The following is an 18,159-nucleotide window of genomic DNA, read 5'->3' as shown; positions in this document are numbered from 1 at the left end:
CTTTTTTTTTTTTTCCCTCTGTATGTTTCTAATGGTTCTACAACAAAGGGAAACATGAGTAATTGCAATATACGATGAGAAAGCGCTATGCCAGAAGAGACTTGATAGGAGTGTCCAACACAGAGCACCTCTTTGACAAGCAGAGTCAAATGCACCTACTTTACCTGCTACTACTTTTTACCAGGAGGACGATTACATTGCCAGAGCAGGCACAGCTGCAGTCACTGGAATGAGCAAAGGGAAGGGGATGTCGATTTTTATCAGATGCAGTGTTACATATTTTTACCATTTTTGAAATAGTCACATGAGCTTGGTATAGTGTGCTTTTTGTGTGTGGTTGCAGGGGTGTAGGTGTGTGGGTGTACTTTTCTACAGAAGCACTTCTCAGAGTGGGAGGTATTCATCCCATACATAACACGCTGAAAGCAAAGAAACTGTGTTCAGAAATCTGCTAAATAAAGAAAGTGCTTAACAGAGGAGAAGGAGGATCAAAACTGAAGCTGATACTGGTGCCAAAATAAAAGGAACAATTGCTTAAAATGAAAGTCTGAAACATATAAGCTCACATGAAAAATTTAATTACAACTATGTAGGCCTGATTCTCCACTACCTGTGCCTTATACAATCGCGTATTTTGTGTACAGTACCATATTTTAAGAATGGGATTGATTAAAATCTTTTATTAAGAGTGTAAATGGCTGAAAGTAACTGTCAAGCACAAAATATATGCAAAACAAAAAAATGTGTGATATACTATTGAGAAGCTGGCAAATTTGTATGACAAATTTGTCTTGTTGGACAAATCTATCACAAGGATTTAACTAATAAATTATCCAACAGAAGAGATTTTCATGGTTATGGTAGAATGACTTTTATCTGTTTGGTCACAGTTCACTACATGCCTAACATATATTTTCCTAGCAAATGTACAGCAGGACAGCAAGAGAAAAGGCTGCTTTTTCCTCTGGCCTTGGTTGCTGCTGTTTGGTTTGGGGAGCATGCTCTGTGAGGAGGGTGGTACCATACCATTACGGAATGTCCTTAATAAGCAGGTTTAGATAGGAGAAATGCCTAGCGTCCTGTCAAGGCCACCAGCTCAAGGTGGCTTTGGCAGGAAATGAAGGACCCAGGAGCAGAGGGGACACATGGAGAGTCCAAAGCGTAGGTAGCAGCAGAGCTTGCTCGTAGCAGAAGGGGACAGTGAAGATAAAGTGAAGAAGAAGAGATTTTATTCAAGACTTGGGATAGGATGTGTGGTCCATTGCAAAACAGTTACTGAAAGCTGGTGGTCTGAAAAGTGGGGCTGGAGGAAAAGCTCTAACCTGTAGGAATATGATGTGTGAGAGAGATTTGGCTTCCAAGCCCTTTTTTTAAATAGCCCTGGCCATCTGAATGTTCTCTGCATGAAAATGACCTTGTTCTACTTTAGTGACTTCTGAAGGATTGGACCTTGGGATCTGTGCTTCAAGGAGCCTTTCACGCAAGCGTAGAGTCCCATTATAGCAGTCATTTAATCTGATCTGAGTAATAGTTATACTTCAGTGAGTAAATTTTTGCTGGAACTAGCATGATCTCTGACTTGATTATCCAGCCTTGTCTGTCTTTTTCAGTGATAGAAAATTAACCATTTTTGGTAAGTTGTTCAAGGAGTTAATTAACTTACTTAACTATGTTGTACCTTCTGTTTAGTCTGAATTTATCTCACTTCTGTCCTTGTCTATCATTAACTTTCTGTCTCCTTGATTGTAATCTACATGCAGTCAAGTTACTCATTATTTTTTTTAGGTAAACTAATTAGACATGGTTTCTTTTGTCTTTCAGCATTTAAACTTTTTAATCATACTGCTGGTCTCCAAAGGCAGAGGGAATGTATTTTTTCTGTGCTGTGTTCCATTGATAAAATATTCAAAAATTATAGCTGGCCTTTTTCATTTTTACTCTTCATGGTTTTACTGAGAGTGTGCAATTTTTTCTTCAGATTCTCTGGCTTCCACAGTAAAGTGCTCATCTATCCAACAAGAATGGAGTTACTTATTCCTAGATTTAGGGTAGTATGCTTGGCTACATGAAATACCATTACCCTTTGTTTATACCTATCTTAAGAGTGAGCTAGGTCATCCTCTATTGGTCATTTCTCCAGTACTTATGATTTGGCCATCCTAGTACTACCAACATCCAAAACAACAAAGTATACCAGCATTATCCTCCCTAGGTCTTTGATAAAAGTGTTGTATCAAGCAGTATTTAAACTTAAAACAGTCTTATATCATAATCTGTTCCAGCCAGAGTACTACTGGGTCCATGCCATTCCATGAAAGGCTGTTTACATCTTCATTTTAAAACCTACTAGACAGATTTTGATGCATTTAATGATTGCCATTTTTCTCTGCCCATTTTAATTTTCGGTCTCTGCTTCCAGTTGCTACTGTATATAAAGGCAAACATGTAAGAAATATTCACTGGTGACATTTTTTGACATCAAGGCATCTAATGAGAAAAACTCCTTGAACAACTTGAAAGATCAGTCATTTTACATTGCAGGCAAAGCAGTTTGATCATTAATCTTTTTCAGTACTAAAGTTGACAGTACTAGTCCTTACTTAAGAAATGTATGCATTACAAAGTTGCCTTTAAAAACCAAATGTCTGCTGAGTGCCCTGAATATCAGAAACACTGATAAATTTTCTGTAAATATCTTTTAAATCTGTTAACAGTGAATTCTATTACTAAAAACAATAGCTCTGAGCAGAGAATTTTCAGTTAAAATGGTTTAAAATATGTTTATAGTTTATGTGGGACTGAGCGATTGAATTTATCTGAAAGTCTCCTTGCATACCAGAGCCTGAATATTGCAAGATAGAGTGTATAAGTGGTTAAGAATTTCTTTATATCTTTGAGTGATGATGTTTGTGAATGTGATAATTGTTCATAAATTATAATGCCTTGAGGGTCATGGCAAGCTTTTTTTTTTTTTTATTTCCTTTCTTATATATATATAACTAGCATGAAATCATAATTTTGGAAGGATGAGACTACCACAAGTTTATTTAGAATGGTCTCATAATTTCTGCTGTTGAATATTTACTGAGACGTTTAATAATGCATTAATGTTTTTGAAATGTGCAGAAATATCTTTCTTGCAATGCTGCAGCAGCTCATAGCTGCATAGTTTACTGATTTGTTTAGATATGCATGGAAATATAGTCTATAATGCATAGATGCTGTTTTTCTGTATTTCAACTTGAAGCTGTAAGCTAATTTCATTAATTTTTACCATTCAGGAAACATTTACGTTGAACTTCACTTGACTACTTTAATTGATTATAAGCATATTTTTCTTTTTCTTTGTCTTTCCTTCTTTCTTTTTCTTTCTTTCTCCTTTCTTTTTTTCTTCCTTTCCTTCCTTCCTTCGTTGCTTCCTTCCTTCCTTCTTTCTTTTCTTCTTTCTTCCTTTCTTCCCTTCCTTCCTTCTTTTTCTTTCTTTTCTTCTTTCTTCCTTTCTCTTCCTTCCTTTCTTTCTTTTCTTTTTCTTTCTTTTCTTTCTTTCTTTCTTTCTTTCTTTCTTTCTTTCTTTCTTTCTTTCTTTCTTTCTTTCTTTCTTTCTTTCTTTCTTTTCTTTCTTTTCTTTCTTTTCTTTCTTTCTTTCTTTCTTTCTTTCTTTCTTTCTTTCTTTCTTTCTTTCTTTCTTTCTTTCTTTCTTTCTTTCTTTCTTTCTTTCTTTCTTTTTCTCCTTCCTTCCTTCCTTCCTTCCTTCCTTCCTTCCTTCCTTCCTTCCTTCCTTCCTTCCTTCCTTCCTTCCTTCCTTCCTTCCTTCCTTCCTTCCTTCCTTCCTTCCTTCCCTTTCATTGTATTTTATTATATGTTTGTGTGTGTGTGTGTTTTTCAACAGATGATTTTGAAGTACCTGAGAAACAAAACAATCATGTGTTTACTGAGCCAGGAGGAAACGTCACTTTTACTTGCCCTTATAATATTGGAAGTCCAGTGCAGCAAGTGATGTGGGAAAGAATTAAAGTAAATCAGATGGATTTCATGGTCCTTTGCAACTCATTAGGGCAGAAGAGCTTTGGTTCAGACTTTGAAGGGCGTACACTGGTGGACTGCACTTCCAAGACAAGCTCCATGATGGTCCTTCAAAATGTTACAGCTTCTGACTTTGCAATGTACCGCTGTGTAGTTACTGGAAGAAACAAAATCTTTGCAATGAGTTTTACAGTGGCTGGTAAGTAAAGAAGCAAAGTGATAAATGGTTTCACAGATAGCACCCTTTGAGGTATCACACTTTTACTATAGAGAGTAGTACTCAAATAACGAATGGACACAACATTCAAACTTGCAGCATGTAAAGAATAGCAAAATTAACATTTTTTGTCTGTTTGTTAACCAGTTAACTCCTCACAGGAGGGAAACATATTAAATATACACAGACTGACTCTCAGTCAGTCTCAGTGTAGGCTGACTCTCACATTTTTTTTTTCTGTTTTCCATTATGAATGAAGAAAATAAGACTAATTTGGGGTTATACTTTATAAATTACCTTTGAAAGATATGGTTCTTCTACCACCCCAGGCATTATTCTCCTGTTGTAGAGGGGCATAAAACTTCAGAATATCTTTATTCTATGATAGGCTTATTCAGAAGTGGCGAGAAGAGAGTTTCCATGCTTCTGTAGCTCCTGAAGTAAATCCTATAAATCACTACTATTCCAACAATGCTAATATAAAGTTATGGGTGTTTACTGTATGGAGGAAAAAAAAAGAAAAAAACATGAAATCAATGAAAAAGCTGAAGTACAGTATGATTCAGAAAATATCTGCTGTTTTCCTCTTAAACGCTCACAGTGCAGTATGATAAACTACTGTATGTTGACATTTGCAATTCGAAGAGTTTGCATTGACAAGGATTTCCAATCATTTGTCTTTAATGTTTGGGGCTGTTTCATAACACAATAATGCCAGAGAAATAAGTAGAAACACTAAAAGGAAAGGAATGACAGGTCATGTGTCATCTTGTGCAACACTCTCATGGACAGCCACTGAAGTCTCTTAAAAGCTCAGAGGGCCTTATTCTGTCTTGATTTGACATCTGTGCCTTGAGTGAACCAAGTAGTGACAGAAACTTTTTTTTTTTTTTCTCAGTCAGTTCAGTCACTTTATTTTGTCTGGCTTAATTTAGGATGAAGACACACTACCAAACTCCTCCAATGTCTTTCTTCTGCTGGTGTAAGGATATCTTTATTCCGCATGGATATCCCTTCCTTTCCCAATTTCAAAGACGTTTTGAAATATTGAGCCTAGAACTTGGGAAAACAGCTCTAGTTTAAATAAAAATAGGGAAACAGTCTGTTTTGGTGGAAAGAGAAAGATGAAAGAAAAGAGTATTTTTTGAGAAGCTGCTACTGAGAAGATGCCAAGAACTTTTGAAGGGAAGAAATCTTGTGGAAAGGAGGTAGAAACAAGGAAATAGGATTTAGGGATTATTTGCAGAATTCATAATAGTTTCAAAAGTACTGATTCTGAGAGATATCACAATCACAGAATCACACAGGATCACAGAACGGCAAAGGTTGGAAGGGACCTCTAGAGATCATCTAGTCCAACCCCCCTGCATAAGCAGGGACACCTAGAGCACATCTCACAGGGTGGCATCCAGGCGGGTTTGGAAGATCTCCAGAGGAGACTCCACAGCCTCTCTAGGAAGCCTGTTTCACGGCTCTGTCACCCTCACAGGAAAGAAGTTCTTCCTCATATGGAGATTAAACTTCCTATGTTTCAACTTACACCTGTTACCCCTCATCCTGTCACTGGCCACCACAGAGAAGAGCCTGGCCCCATCCTCCCTACATTAACCCCTCAGGTACTTGTACATGTTGATCAAATCTCCTATCAGCCTTCTCTTCTCCAGACTAAACAGGCCCAGCTCTCTTAGTCTTTCCTCATACAATAGATGCTCCAGTCCCTTAAACACTTTTGTGGATCCCCGCTGGACCCTCTCTAGAAGCTCAATATCCTTCTTGTACTGGGGAGCCCAGAACTGCACCCAATGCTCCAGGTGCGGCCTCACCAGGGCTGAGTAGAGGGGCAGGATCCCCTCCCTTGACCTGCTGGCAACACTCCTCCTGATGCAGGCCAGGATCCCATTGGCCTTGGCCACGAGGGCACATTGCTCTGGGTTAACCTGTTGTCAACCAGGACTCCCAAATCCCTCTCCACAGAACTGCTTTCCATCAGGTTAACCCCTAATCTGTACTGGTGCCTGGGGTTATTCCTCCTCAGGTGCAGGGCCCTGCACTCGTTCTTGTTGAACCTCATGAGGTTCCTCTCTGTGCAACTCTCCATCCTGTCTAGGTCTCTCTGAATGGCAGAACAGCCCTCTGGAGTGTTGGCCACTCCTCCCAGTTTGGTGTCATCTGCAAACTTGCTGAGGGTGCACTCTGGTGCCCTTGTCCAAGTCATTGATGAACAAGTTGAACAGCACTGGGCCCAGTACTGACCCTTACGGGGCACCACTGACCACAGGCCTGCAGCTGGACTCGATCCCATTTATCACTACCCTCTGGGCTCTGCCATTCAGTCAGTCCTCAATCCACCTCACTGTCCACTTGTCCAATGTAATGAAGGGATGTGCTTCTTGTCTTGGGAACATATTTCTGCAAGAAGAAACATTATGGAATTTCTTTTTTCTTTTTTTTTTTAAAAAAAGGAGGTGTAGGAAAACAGGTATTCAAGTGTTTGGACAGCCTTTGTTATTCTTGCATTTGTGCCAGTAAAAATCATCAAGCTCTCTTCAATGTTTTCCATGATTTGTGAAGGCAAAACCATAAGACTTGTTCAAAGCCATTAAGATTGTTTGCTCTATCCTACTAAATATTGTGACTTTTGCTATTCAGTAGAAAAATTTCCTGCTAAAATGGGTGTTTTGCACATCTTTCTTTGACCTCAAACACCCATTTAGTTGATAGTGAGATAGGAAGCGATTTCAGACAAAGGAAAATGGAAAGTTGTGCACTGCTGTGTGTTCTCAGCAGATCTGAAAAACTGAAGCCATGATGGTATTTAAACACAGTTTTAGGAGGTCAGAATTACCTTACTGACTTATTCTAATTGAAAAGCTCACCCTCTGACTTACACATCCAAGCTTGAAAATGTCAACCTCTACCTGTATTATGTGTTCTTAGTAGTCATAGATTTAAATCCTTTAGATTTTATCAACAGATTTTCTTAATATTTTTGAAGCAGAATAAAAAATAGCATATGTGAGTTTTGTGATTCCTGAACAAAAAAGTAAGCCTTGAATATTATTAGAGTTGTATCCAGTCAGATCACAGTGTGATGTAGTTTTCAAAGATTCACCCCAAAATTTTAAATGGTACTTTTTTTCTGTATTTTCTAGGGTGCTCTCATATTACCAAAAATAACATTTTATGCTTTTGGCAGCCTTAGGTATGCATATAAATTCAAGAGGATTCGTATGTTGTTTTATGCCAGTCCTAGTTCCCTAATTATTCAGGGTATATAAATGTTACTTTTAGGTTCTGGACTACATCACATCACTGCCTAGTTGGGAAACTCAGGCTTGATGACTGTTTGTACCAGAGCAAAATCAGCCTATGCAATAAACATTAATTACAGCAGATTTGGTTCTCTCAGCCTGCTTCAGTCTTTCCAAGTCAGAGACCAAAGCCAAGATCAAGGAATTCTTCCATGCTTACTCTCCTTGAGAAGAAAAGGCTAAGGGGAGATATTATTGCTGTCTTCAGCTACCTCACAGGAGGTTACGGAGGTGGCTATTTTTGGAAGTGCACAGTGATATGACAAGAGGCAGCGGACACAAACTGGAGTATGGGAAATCCCAGTAACATGTAACAGAACAAAACAAAAAAAACATGAGGGGTGAAATAGTGGTACTGGTTGCCCAAAGAGACTGTGGTATCTTCATCCTTGGAGGTATTCAAAACTCAGCTGGACACAGCCCTGAGCACCTCGCTCTTCTGCTCTGAGCCAGGAGTTGGACTAGATGACCTCCAGTGGTTCTGCAGTATGGAGCTCTTTCTGATCCCACCCCGCAAATTCATGCGAAGGGTCCCCCAGTAACACCACAAAACATACTTCATAGCGGTGAAGGCTACGGTTCACTACTGTGTCCACAGATGCTTCATGGTCTGAAGGAAGCAAATGGGTGCCACATAGACCAGGTCCCCACTTTCCAGTCGTCAGAAACAGGTGCAGATACATTTTCCAGCACATTCTTGGTAGCCAGCTGAGGTGATCTTTAAGTGAATCAGTGAGCAAAGCTACTTCAGTGTTAAAAGATCAGAGGCTTCAGCCATGGCTCTGACTGTGACAGGCTTTCACAACCATGACAGCTGTCAGTGAATCAGGCTACCATGGGAGCTTGGCGGGTCCTGTTCTGCAGCTTGATGTGCAAGTATACCCCTTTGCACTGACATGGGAAGAAAGAAAAATATCCTACCCTAAGACAATCCATTTTCCCCTCCTGATCTTGTCTTACAGATGGATTTTTAAAGCACCATTTCAACTATTTCAATGGCCCTGTGGTGTCTCCAGGGTCTTAGGCTTGCGAGTGCCAGCATCAGCAGCACGTCCGTGCTGTTTGTGCAGGGCAGAGCCTGAGAGGCTGCACTGAGCGGGATCTGCTTTATAGAGATTTATGGAGAGGACTGGCAATTTATGCAAGAGGCTAGTGAACTGAATTTGGGTGGGTGCTAGTGGGACTTGATGATGCACAGAAATTTTTTGTCTATACCTTGTTTTTTTCATTCATACTTCTTTTGGATACTTAGATTACTGAGTTACTGGTGTTCCTATGGGTTGAGTAATGCGTTTTGAGTTGTTACAGTTGACCATCTTTTTGGGTCTATTCTGTATAAAAACAACTTTAAAACATGAAAGCTTTATTTGAGCTTTCAGGGGATATTGGCTACCGGCTGTTAGAGGAAATTATTTCTGAAGAACAGGGACATGGACATCATCTTTTTTTTTTTTTTTCATTTTTGTTCCAAAATGATTGGAATCACAGAATCACAGAATGGTTGAGTTTGGAAGGGACCTCTAGAGATCATCTCGTCCAACCCCCTGCTCAAGTAGGGACACCTAGAGTACGTGTTGAATTCAGGCAGGTTTTGAAGATCTCCAAATCACTTTTTACCCTCGCTCTATTCCTGCTCACTAGATATTCAGGGAAATACATGGCAACGTCACTGAGAGTTATACTTGTGTGCCTTCTGCATATCAAAATACCTAAAAAAATCAAAAATAATTAAAACTAGGAAAATCAAACAGCAGTACTTGGGAGTGGGCCTACATGCTTTGTTTCCTTTCTGAGATAACCTGATGGAATTCCATAAACTGATGGAATGAGAGTGTTGAATCAGGAAAAATAAACTGAAAAACAATGGGAGGAGAACAAGAGAGAATAAAGAGGGAGGCGAAAGCACCAGTGTGGGGCCCTGCTCGCACAGAAAATCATATTTAGACAGACCCTGAGGGCAGACATCTGCATATAATGCAGGAGATGTCTTAAACGAGAACCATATTTTTGTTCTGATTTCATAATTCACAATAATTCTACCTCCATTCAATAATATTTCACAAAAATATTGAAAAAGATTTGGGAAAATGTAAAGCCAATTAAGGGCTTTTCTCTGTAACCTCTAAGATTTGCAAAATCTATGAGATTCTCATAATTTTATCACTCCTAAAATGACTTAAGGCCTGTTTACCCTCAGGCCTACTTGCCCTGTTTATCCTCAGGCCTACGTCCGCTGTTTACCCTGAGGCCTACTTGTCCTCAGGCTAGTCCTCCTGTCTGCCCTCAGGCCTACTCCCTCTCTTTACCCTCTTGCCCTGTTTACCCTCAGGCTTACTCCTGCTGTATACCCTCAGGCCTATGCATCCTGTTTATCCTCAGGCCTACTCCCACTGTTCACCCTCAGGCCTACTCGCCCTCTACCCTCAGGCCTACTCCCTCTCTTTACCCTCGGGCCTACTTTTCCTGTTCACCCTCAGGCTTACTCCTGCTGTGTACCCTCAGGCCTACCCACCCTGTTTACCCTCAGGCCTACTTGCCCTGTTCACCCTCAGGGCTACTCTTGCTGTATACCCTCAAGCCTACTGCCCCTGTCTACCCTCAGGCCTAATTCCCCCTTTTACCCACAGGCCTGCTTGCCCTGTTTACCCTCAGGGCTACTCCTGCTGTTTACCCTCAGGCTTACTCCTCCTGTCTATTGTCAGGCCTACTCCCTCTCTTTACTCTCAGGCTTACTTGCCCTACTTACTCTCAGACTTTGTCCCAGTGTTTACCCTCAGGCCTACTCCCACTCTTCACTCTTCAGGCCTATTCCCCCTGTTTACCTTCAAACCTACTCACCCTTTTTACCATCAGGCCTATCTACTCTGTCTACCCTCAGGCCTACTCTCGCTATTTATCCTTAGGCTTACTCCTGCTGCTTACCCTCAGGCCTACTCTGGCTCTTTATCTTCAGGCGTACTTGCCCTGCTTACCCTCAGGCCTATTTCCCCTCTCTACTCTGATGCCTACTCACTCTGTTTACCCTCAGGCCTACTCCTCTTGTCTACCCTGAGACCTACTCCTACTGTTTACTCTCAGACCTACTTGCCCTTTTTACTCTCAGATGTACTCCTGCGGTTCACCCTCAGGCCTACTCACCCTCTTTACACCCAGGCCTACTCGCTCTCTTTACTCTCGGGCCTACTTTGGCTGTCTACCCTCTGGTCTACTCCCCCTGTTTACCCTCAGGCCTACTCAGGCTGGGTACCCTCAGGCTTACTCTCCATGTTTACCCTAAGGCCTACTCCCGCTGTTTTGTCTCAGGCCTGTCTACCCTCAGGCATACTTCTGCTGTTTACAATCAGGCTACCCCCGTCTACCCTCACTCCTACTCCATCTGTCTACCCTCAGGCCTACTCCCACTCTTTACCTTCAGACTTACCTGCCCCGTTTACCCTCAGGCCTACTCCCCCATCTACCCTCAGGTCTACTCCCCGTCTTTACCGTCTTTACCCTCGGGCCTACTGCATCTGTCTAGTCTCAGGTCTACTCTTGCTGTTTACCCTCAGGCCTTCTCCCGCTGTTAACCCTTCAGCCTACTGCTGTTTATCCTCAGGTCGTCTTCCACTGTTTACCCTTAGCCCTACTCACCCTGTTTACCCTCAAGCCTACTGCCTGTTACATTTCAGATCACTGTTACATTGCCTCAATTATATTTTTAGTTATAGTGGAATCTTTCTGCTCTCAGACTTTTTACTCAGTTTTAGAGAACAGGAATTGGACAACAGCTAAGATAACAGAACAGAATAGGATAAATCCAGCATTGGGGCACAATTGAAAAGAGAAGAAATGCTGGAATTTTCTTCAGGGTTATCATTCAGGTCTTCTATGCTGGGAGATGATTTCTATGCTATAGAAAAGAGAAAATATGAGAGACAGATAGTACTTGAAGATTAGCTTATTGAGATTTATAGATACAAATCTATATTTTTTGATCCCAAAAAGTAGTGTATGAGGAGAATCAGAGTAGGAATGAAATATATTTCCTTTTCCTTCAAAGCCCGCTTGGACATGGTCCTGTGCCACATGCTGTAGGTGACCCTGCGTGTGCAGGGGGGTTGGACTAGATGATCTCTAGAGGTCCCTTCCAACCTTAATGATTCTATGATTCCTTCACATAGATGTAAGTTGATGTGTAAGTCTCTTTTGGATTTCTTAACCAACAAAGCATCTGTCTCTGAGCATGAATTTATTCAATGATGGATGTCTGCTGTTCCCTTGTGGGTGAAACTATTTCAGTAACGTGTATTTAGGATGCCATATGTCCCAGTCCAGCTAGACATGTGACAAGGTGCATCAAGACCCTTAGAGTGCAGTCAAACTTTTTGTGCAAACAAACAACTGCCTGGGCCATCAGTGCTTCCTACTCAGTCCCAAAGCCAGTACCCTGAAAACTGTCACCCAAGAAAAAAAGCCAAAGCCAAAGCAACAAACTTGGGAGAGAGAGGAATAGGTTGTCTAATGCCTAAAAGAAGTTGTGTCACTAATTACAATAGGCTTTGGATGTGTAAAGAAGACAAAAGCATGAGGGACATTTTGCTCACGTCAGATTTGAAGATGCAAAAGGACTTTGAATTGTTGCTCCTAAAACAAACCTTAATGACTTTTCTCATCCAAATTTAACTGACATCTGTTAATCCCAGCTCTCACACTTTTTTTTTTTTTTTTTTTCTTCCTCAGAGATTATTATCTTGTCCTTATAAAGTTGAAGGTGAAACTTAAGGAAAAGAGGAATGGAGTTTGCAGGGATCAGGCTGCCACTGAATTCTGGAACAAATTTACTCACTCATGATGATAATTTAACATAGTATTTTTAATGGAGCAACTAAAATCCTAAAGTTTCTTTATTTGTTACAGGATGTCTTTTTAATTACTCACTGGTACAGATAAGGATTTTCTTGTGATGTTTAGCTAAAGACTTAGAAAAAAAGACTTTTTTTTTTTGAGAGTTGTCACAGATATACGCGCTATCCTGCCATTTTAAGTATCTATCTATATTGCAGCCATGTTGGATATAATGTGATTTTACCTGTGGTTACATTTTAAAAGACATTTATGTTATCAGACAGCCATGTCTGATGTGCCACATACCTTCAGCAACATTCACTTCTGAGAGAAGTGTCGTTCTTTTCAGTAGAATAACATTGAAATTCAAGGCTAAAACTATTCTATAATCAGTATTTTTGTTATCCTTTCCAAAGAGCACATTAATACTAGAGAGGTGAGAGTTAGCAAGTCTCAAATGTATTTAGGACAGTCAAATATAAAGAGGCGAACATTTTCTATCATTTTTCAAAACCCTCTTTTCTTGGTCATGATGTTCAGGACAGAAAAGCCATCTGATGATGGCTCAGCAGCTGGCCAGCTGGGATTATTGTCACTAGTGAAGCTGACTGTTTCACTATGTATTGGGCACATAACCTTCTTGTCTTTGCAGAACACAAACTCTTGGAAGCAACCACTGCTTCATCTGCACTGAAGAAGGACTAACCTACAGACAGTTCTTGTAATAATACAAGAGGCATATCCATGACTTTTTTATAGTGAGCTCACCATTTTTATTACTGTTTTTCCATACCAGGACACTCCCATTTCTTTGTTTTGTTTTGTCTTACTCCTGCATGTTCAGAAACGGAAGAACGTGCAAGGAATACTTCCTTGGCATGTAGCTGGACAGACTCACACCTAATGTTTGTCTCAATTACACATTGGTTACATGTTACATCCAGCTAAGATGCGCACTGTAGACTTGTTGCTAGCTGTATTTTCCCTATATAAGATATTTTTTGTTGTCCTACTAGTTATGTTAAGTCTGCTTGCTTTTTGTCCTCTCAGTCTTAAGTCTGCAGAGAGCTAGCATGAGGTGCAACAGAGAAGCAGGAAGCAGGGTACGGGGTGGGTTGCAAAAAGTTGGCACTGCATGAAGTTTTGTGGTTTAACACATATATTCTTTTTAATATCATTAAAAAAGTTCAAAATTGTGACCAGAGGAAAAAAATATTCATAGTGCGTGATCTAAATTCTTAATAACTGTGCTGAGGATTTGTGTTGTGACCTTCCTGGATGATTTGGGGCACATACATAATTTCTTCTATTGATGTTTTTCTTCTGAAAAAATGAGAATAATATGACATAGCCACTTCACAATCTTGGGTACTACGATAATGTATTGACTGATACTAGAAGTGATCAAATCACAGTATTTGCCTTGAAGTCACAATCTTGCCTGTTTCTATCTCTACCTTGCCTGACTTATATAGCTAGTCAGGACATGCTACCCTTAGCCTAAGCTTTTTAAGCACATCTCAGAGCTTCAGAGGTAATGTGTTCTTCCATGGCCTGTGATTCCAAAAGAAAGCATTTTTGTTGGACTAGAACAAACAGGGTGGGTTTCCTGATATATCATCAAAGAATATATGATACAGGGTTACTTTTTTTTTAATTATTATTATTATTTATCATACTAGGAGAAGTTTTTGTGGATTTTTTTTTAAATGAACAGATTTCTCTTTTAATTAGAGCAGTAAAAAACTGACAGAACTATGTAGTACTGACTGGAAAACCCTCTTGGACTGAGATGCTCTTCTTGATCTCTGAAAAATGTCTTGTTGCCTATGGAAGTATTGCATGGCTAGTTTACGAGACAACTTCTGCAATACCAATAAATACCATAGCTTGTCTGAGTGCCTTTACTATCCATGTATCATCACATGTGTATGTTGTTGATCTGCTTTCCTCACAGAGGAGGAAGGAAGATGGGAAAGGAACATATAGGGCACTATTACTTTGTCTAACACTGCTTTGCTGTGCTCACTCACCTTCAGTCATCCCAGTGACACCTCTTGTAAGAGCTAGTTCAGCAACACAAAGACATTTTGTTGTTCAGCATAACAGACATTTTAGAAATGAGGAAATGGTTGCAAGGTCTAAGTATTGAACAGACGCTGGCATGGAATAATGTGTTTGCATAACTGTTGATTTTCAATTTAGTGTGTCATAGAAAGTTTCCTGCTGTTTTTTCCAGAATGCTAATAGCATTTATTACAATCATATTTTAGCAACCTTGGATCATCAATGGTTTACTATCTACATAGCAGGAGGAATTTCTGCTGCTTTTTTACTGCTAGTTTTCCTACTGATCTTCTGCATCATCACTGCTTATCGCAAGAAGTGAGTAACAAATCAATTTGCTTTTTGTAGCGAGTAAACGTAAAGTGTGAGGGTATTAGCAGCACATCCTCTAATATTCTTTTTAGATACACTTAAAAAAGGTGGATGTGAAAATCTAAATTTTCTTGAAAAAATTTTAAAAGTGAAAAAACTTCCTAGCCTATTAAGCAATATTCATTTTCACATTTTTTTCTTTTTTTTTTCCTGTTGTTAAAAAAATCAGCTTACTCTAATTTCTTCGGCTAGCTAAATACTTACAGGGCTATTAGCTGAGACTTGGTGCCAAGGGTGATTTGTCAGGAAGAACACAGGCATAGATGTTCCAGCACTTTTTTGTCCTTCAGATTCTATGTTCCAAATTTGGTCCTGGACAGACCTGAGACAATCATTTAAACCATTACCTAAGTTTGCTATACTCCTTGCTGAATATGCAATAGTTGACTGATCTATGAGCTTTGCTTTCAAGGAAAAGAAATAGCGAGTAGAAAAAAACATTTCTTTTCCTTATCAAAATACAAAAAGCGGATGGACTTTGTTAGAAATATATTATTATTGATCTGCTGGAATAGGAAGGTCTTTTTATCTGGCTCAGAGGTTATGAAACAGTATTAATCTCACACGTTACAGTTTGCAAGCCAGAGGAAAAGCTACTTAGATTTTTATTGTACTGGTTTCAGTACTGGTATTGGTTTCAGTAGGAAAATAAACTATACCAACACTATCTCTTACTTGGACTATGCTATCATGCATCTTTGCTGTTCTTTTCATTACGTTGCTGACTGTGTGTCCCCAGGAGAAAGAGGATCACGCCGGCCTTAGCAAAAGCTTTGCACTCTTCTTGGAATGGGGTAAGATCAGCTGGCATTTACTTGTACTTGACATGATATATATTTCTTAAACAGTGGTCTCTTCTGTGTCTGATACAACCCTTGAATATTCTTGTTTAATCTTTAACTATACTGACAAGAACTATCAAATATTTTGAAGTATGGTTATTCATGATTTTTCTGGTTAATAGTCTTTCATATTTTATGAGTATATTTAGAAGCCCAACTGCATTGGCTAGTATTGACAAAATAGCTCTTTTGGCTTGCCAGTTTTTTAAATAGTTGTGTATTGGTAATATCTTTTATTTTCCCAAACAGCTACATGCAAAAGGAAGCCACAAAAAAATCTCCCATGCACTGATATAGATGACAGTCACTTTATTTTTTTCTTCCATCCAGTTTCACCATACTTTTTGTTGTGCAGATGTTTCAGTGCCTACTCTTTCTTTGTGTACTGTAAAAAATCAGCTTTTTGGAATGCAGTGTCTTTTCTTTTGTTGCTGTTGTTTTTTGTTAATAGTCCTTACTGAGGCCTGAAGTTTATAAATGGAAAGACAGAAACCGTCTTCGCTGCCTCTGCCTCCTCTCTTCATATGCTGAATCAGGTTTTCACGCCCAGGGAAATGGCCTCATTCGCACAGCAGATGTGATGATACTCTTGAGCTTTTCACTTATCCCCTCTCAGCTGGCATTTCGGTGTGACCCAGCGTAAATCTCCAGGGTTGATATGCCCTTATATCAGCCTCCTGCATTTTACTTTTTCTCTCATTCTGCCCGTTCAGTCACTGTTTGCACAGTGCTCTGTTGCACAGAGCAGTCTGTGGGGCAACCACAGGACAGGGACTAGCTGCTTGCTGCAGAAACCATCTTTCTTCCTGTGCCTTTCCTCCAGTTAACCAAGTTACCATCACATTAAGTTGTCCTAAAGATATTATTACTTCTTAGAGTGGTCAATAACTTTGGAATAATTAATGTTTTAAGATCAGCATAGTTGACTATTTTAATATTCGAAGTTGTGGGCAGGAAGCTGGACACTTGTACCTTGATGTGGGATAGCTGTGAATATGTTTTTTTTAATGACTTGAAACTGGTACAATACACCCAGATAGAAAATATTTTGATTGATACTTCAAAATTTCCTAGCAATAAAATAGTGTATGAGAATTTGTCATACTTCTCTTTTTCCAAAGTTGCAGCTATTTTGCAAACATTCTAGATCCACAGGGAAAACTCAGAGTTTGGAACATGCTAACTTTTTGCAAGGTGTCATCCTGTCTCTACTCTTTGAAGACTCAAAGCTTATTTCATTTCCTTCTGAAATACAAAAGGCATCTGTGTGTTGTACTATTTACATAGAAATCTCAGCCTCAGGCTTCCCTCACTTAAGGGAATCTAGGGTGTTATTACACTGAGGGCAACAGAAACCTACGGCCCTACAGAGATCGTTGTGCCCACACCTAGCATGGCTCATGATTGAAACAAGCCTTTCTTCTGCTGAACTTTGCCTGAACTCTGCTCTCCCAGTTAACTTTCTTCTGAGGTCCCTTAACTTTTTTTTTTTTTTTTTAAATGTTCTTCTAGCCTTATAACAGTTATGGAAGATCTAATTTTCACGGTATAGAGAACACTGAAAGAAGAAGAGAAGAGGCATCGCTCCACGAGACAGAGATTTACGTCAACTGCAGAAGTTCCTCACACAAACCTAAGACAAGACTATGATATTAACTTCCTTCTTGGTAGGAAGCAACCAAAGTGAAATCACTGTATTTGCATCTCACCGTGGATTCTGTTTGCACTGTCTTCACACGGAGAGTTAAAAGTGGCTGTTCCCAGTGGTGCCGCTGCCTATGTCTGCCACCTTCACATTGTACCAAGTATATCCTTGCTACCTATCATCTGATTCATATGCACAAGTAAAGGCTATTTGTATGGCTACAGTTTTAAGCATTTCTTTTCTTTTTCTTTTTTTTTTTCTTTTTTTTTTTTTTTAACTCAGTAGGTACATTTTTAAGCAGCAATTTTAGAACTGCTCTGATATGCAGAATGACATAAGCTTGCATTAAGTTAATTTGGTTTGAGAAGTCTATGCGACAGGGTGAGAAATAAAATGTGCTTGATGTTGTCTGTATCTGTGACTTGTGCATCTCAAATTCAGAAAATTTGAAAACTGTTATAAAATAATAAAAACAAATCCATAATTTTTCACACTGTAGGTGTTATTATGCAGTATCATTGAGCTGACAGAAGTGAAAGCATCAGGGATCTCTGAACCCAGATTTGAAACCAGGACCAGCAGCTTGCTGTCTGACAGCTCTATGGTTATACAGGCTTCTTGAGGCTCAACAGGTTATTTCAGCACTTGCCATTTAGGGATGGAAGTTTAGCCTCTACTCAATACACACACACAGACACACAGATACACACACACTTTAATGCCCAGGAGAAAACAAAACACTCAGACTCTGTCACTGTCAAGTTATATTTAATAATAATTTATTATAAGATTTAGTTGCACAAAAAATAAATGAGAACATGGAAGATACATGGATAAATGGCGCAGAGTGGAAAAAAG

General features: G+C 39.5%; 1 protein-coding gene across 1 annotated transcript in view; it reads left to right on the top strand.

Annotated features, from left to right (window-relative positions):
• The window catches only part of CD226 (CD226 molecule), a 31,530-nt gene extending 14,110 nt beyond the window's left edge, over positions 1 to 17,420 (top strand). Inside the window, exons 3-6 of the mRNA XM_088535657.1 lie at positions 3,890 to 4,222; positions 14,649 to 14,760; positions 15,554 to 15,608; positions 17,169 to 17,420. Coding sequence (XP_088391783.1) covers positions 3,890 to 4,222; positions 14,649 to 14,760; positions 15,554 to 15,608; positions 17,169 to 17,306 — 638 coding nt within the window. The 3' untranslated portion in view covers positions 17,307 to 17,420. The remainder of the gene's footprint in view (positions 1 to 3,889; positions 4,223 to 14,648; positions 14,761 to 15,553; positions 15,609 to 17,168) is intronic.
• The last annotated feature ends 739 nt before the right edge of the window (positions 17,421 to 18,159 follow it).

Source organism: Tinamus guttatus, unplaced genomic scaffold (genome assembly GCF_059628265.1).
Source record: "Tinamus guttatus ecotype Peru unplaced genomic scaffold, ASM5962826v1 Tinamus_guttatus_pri_ptg000639l, whole genome shotgun sequence".
In the NCBI taxonomy this organism is placed as follows: domain Eukaryota; kingdom Metazoa; phylum Chordata; class Aves; order Tinamiformes; family Tinamidae; genus Tinamus; species Tinamus guttatus.
This window is presented reverse-complemented; position numbering and strand designations above follow the sequence as displayed.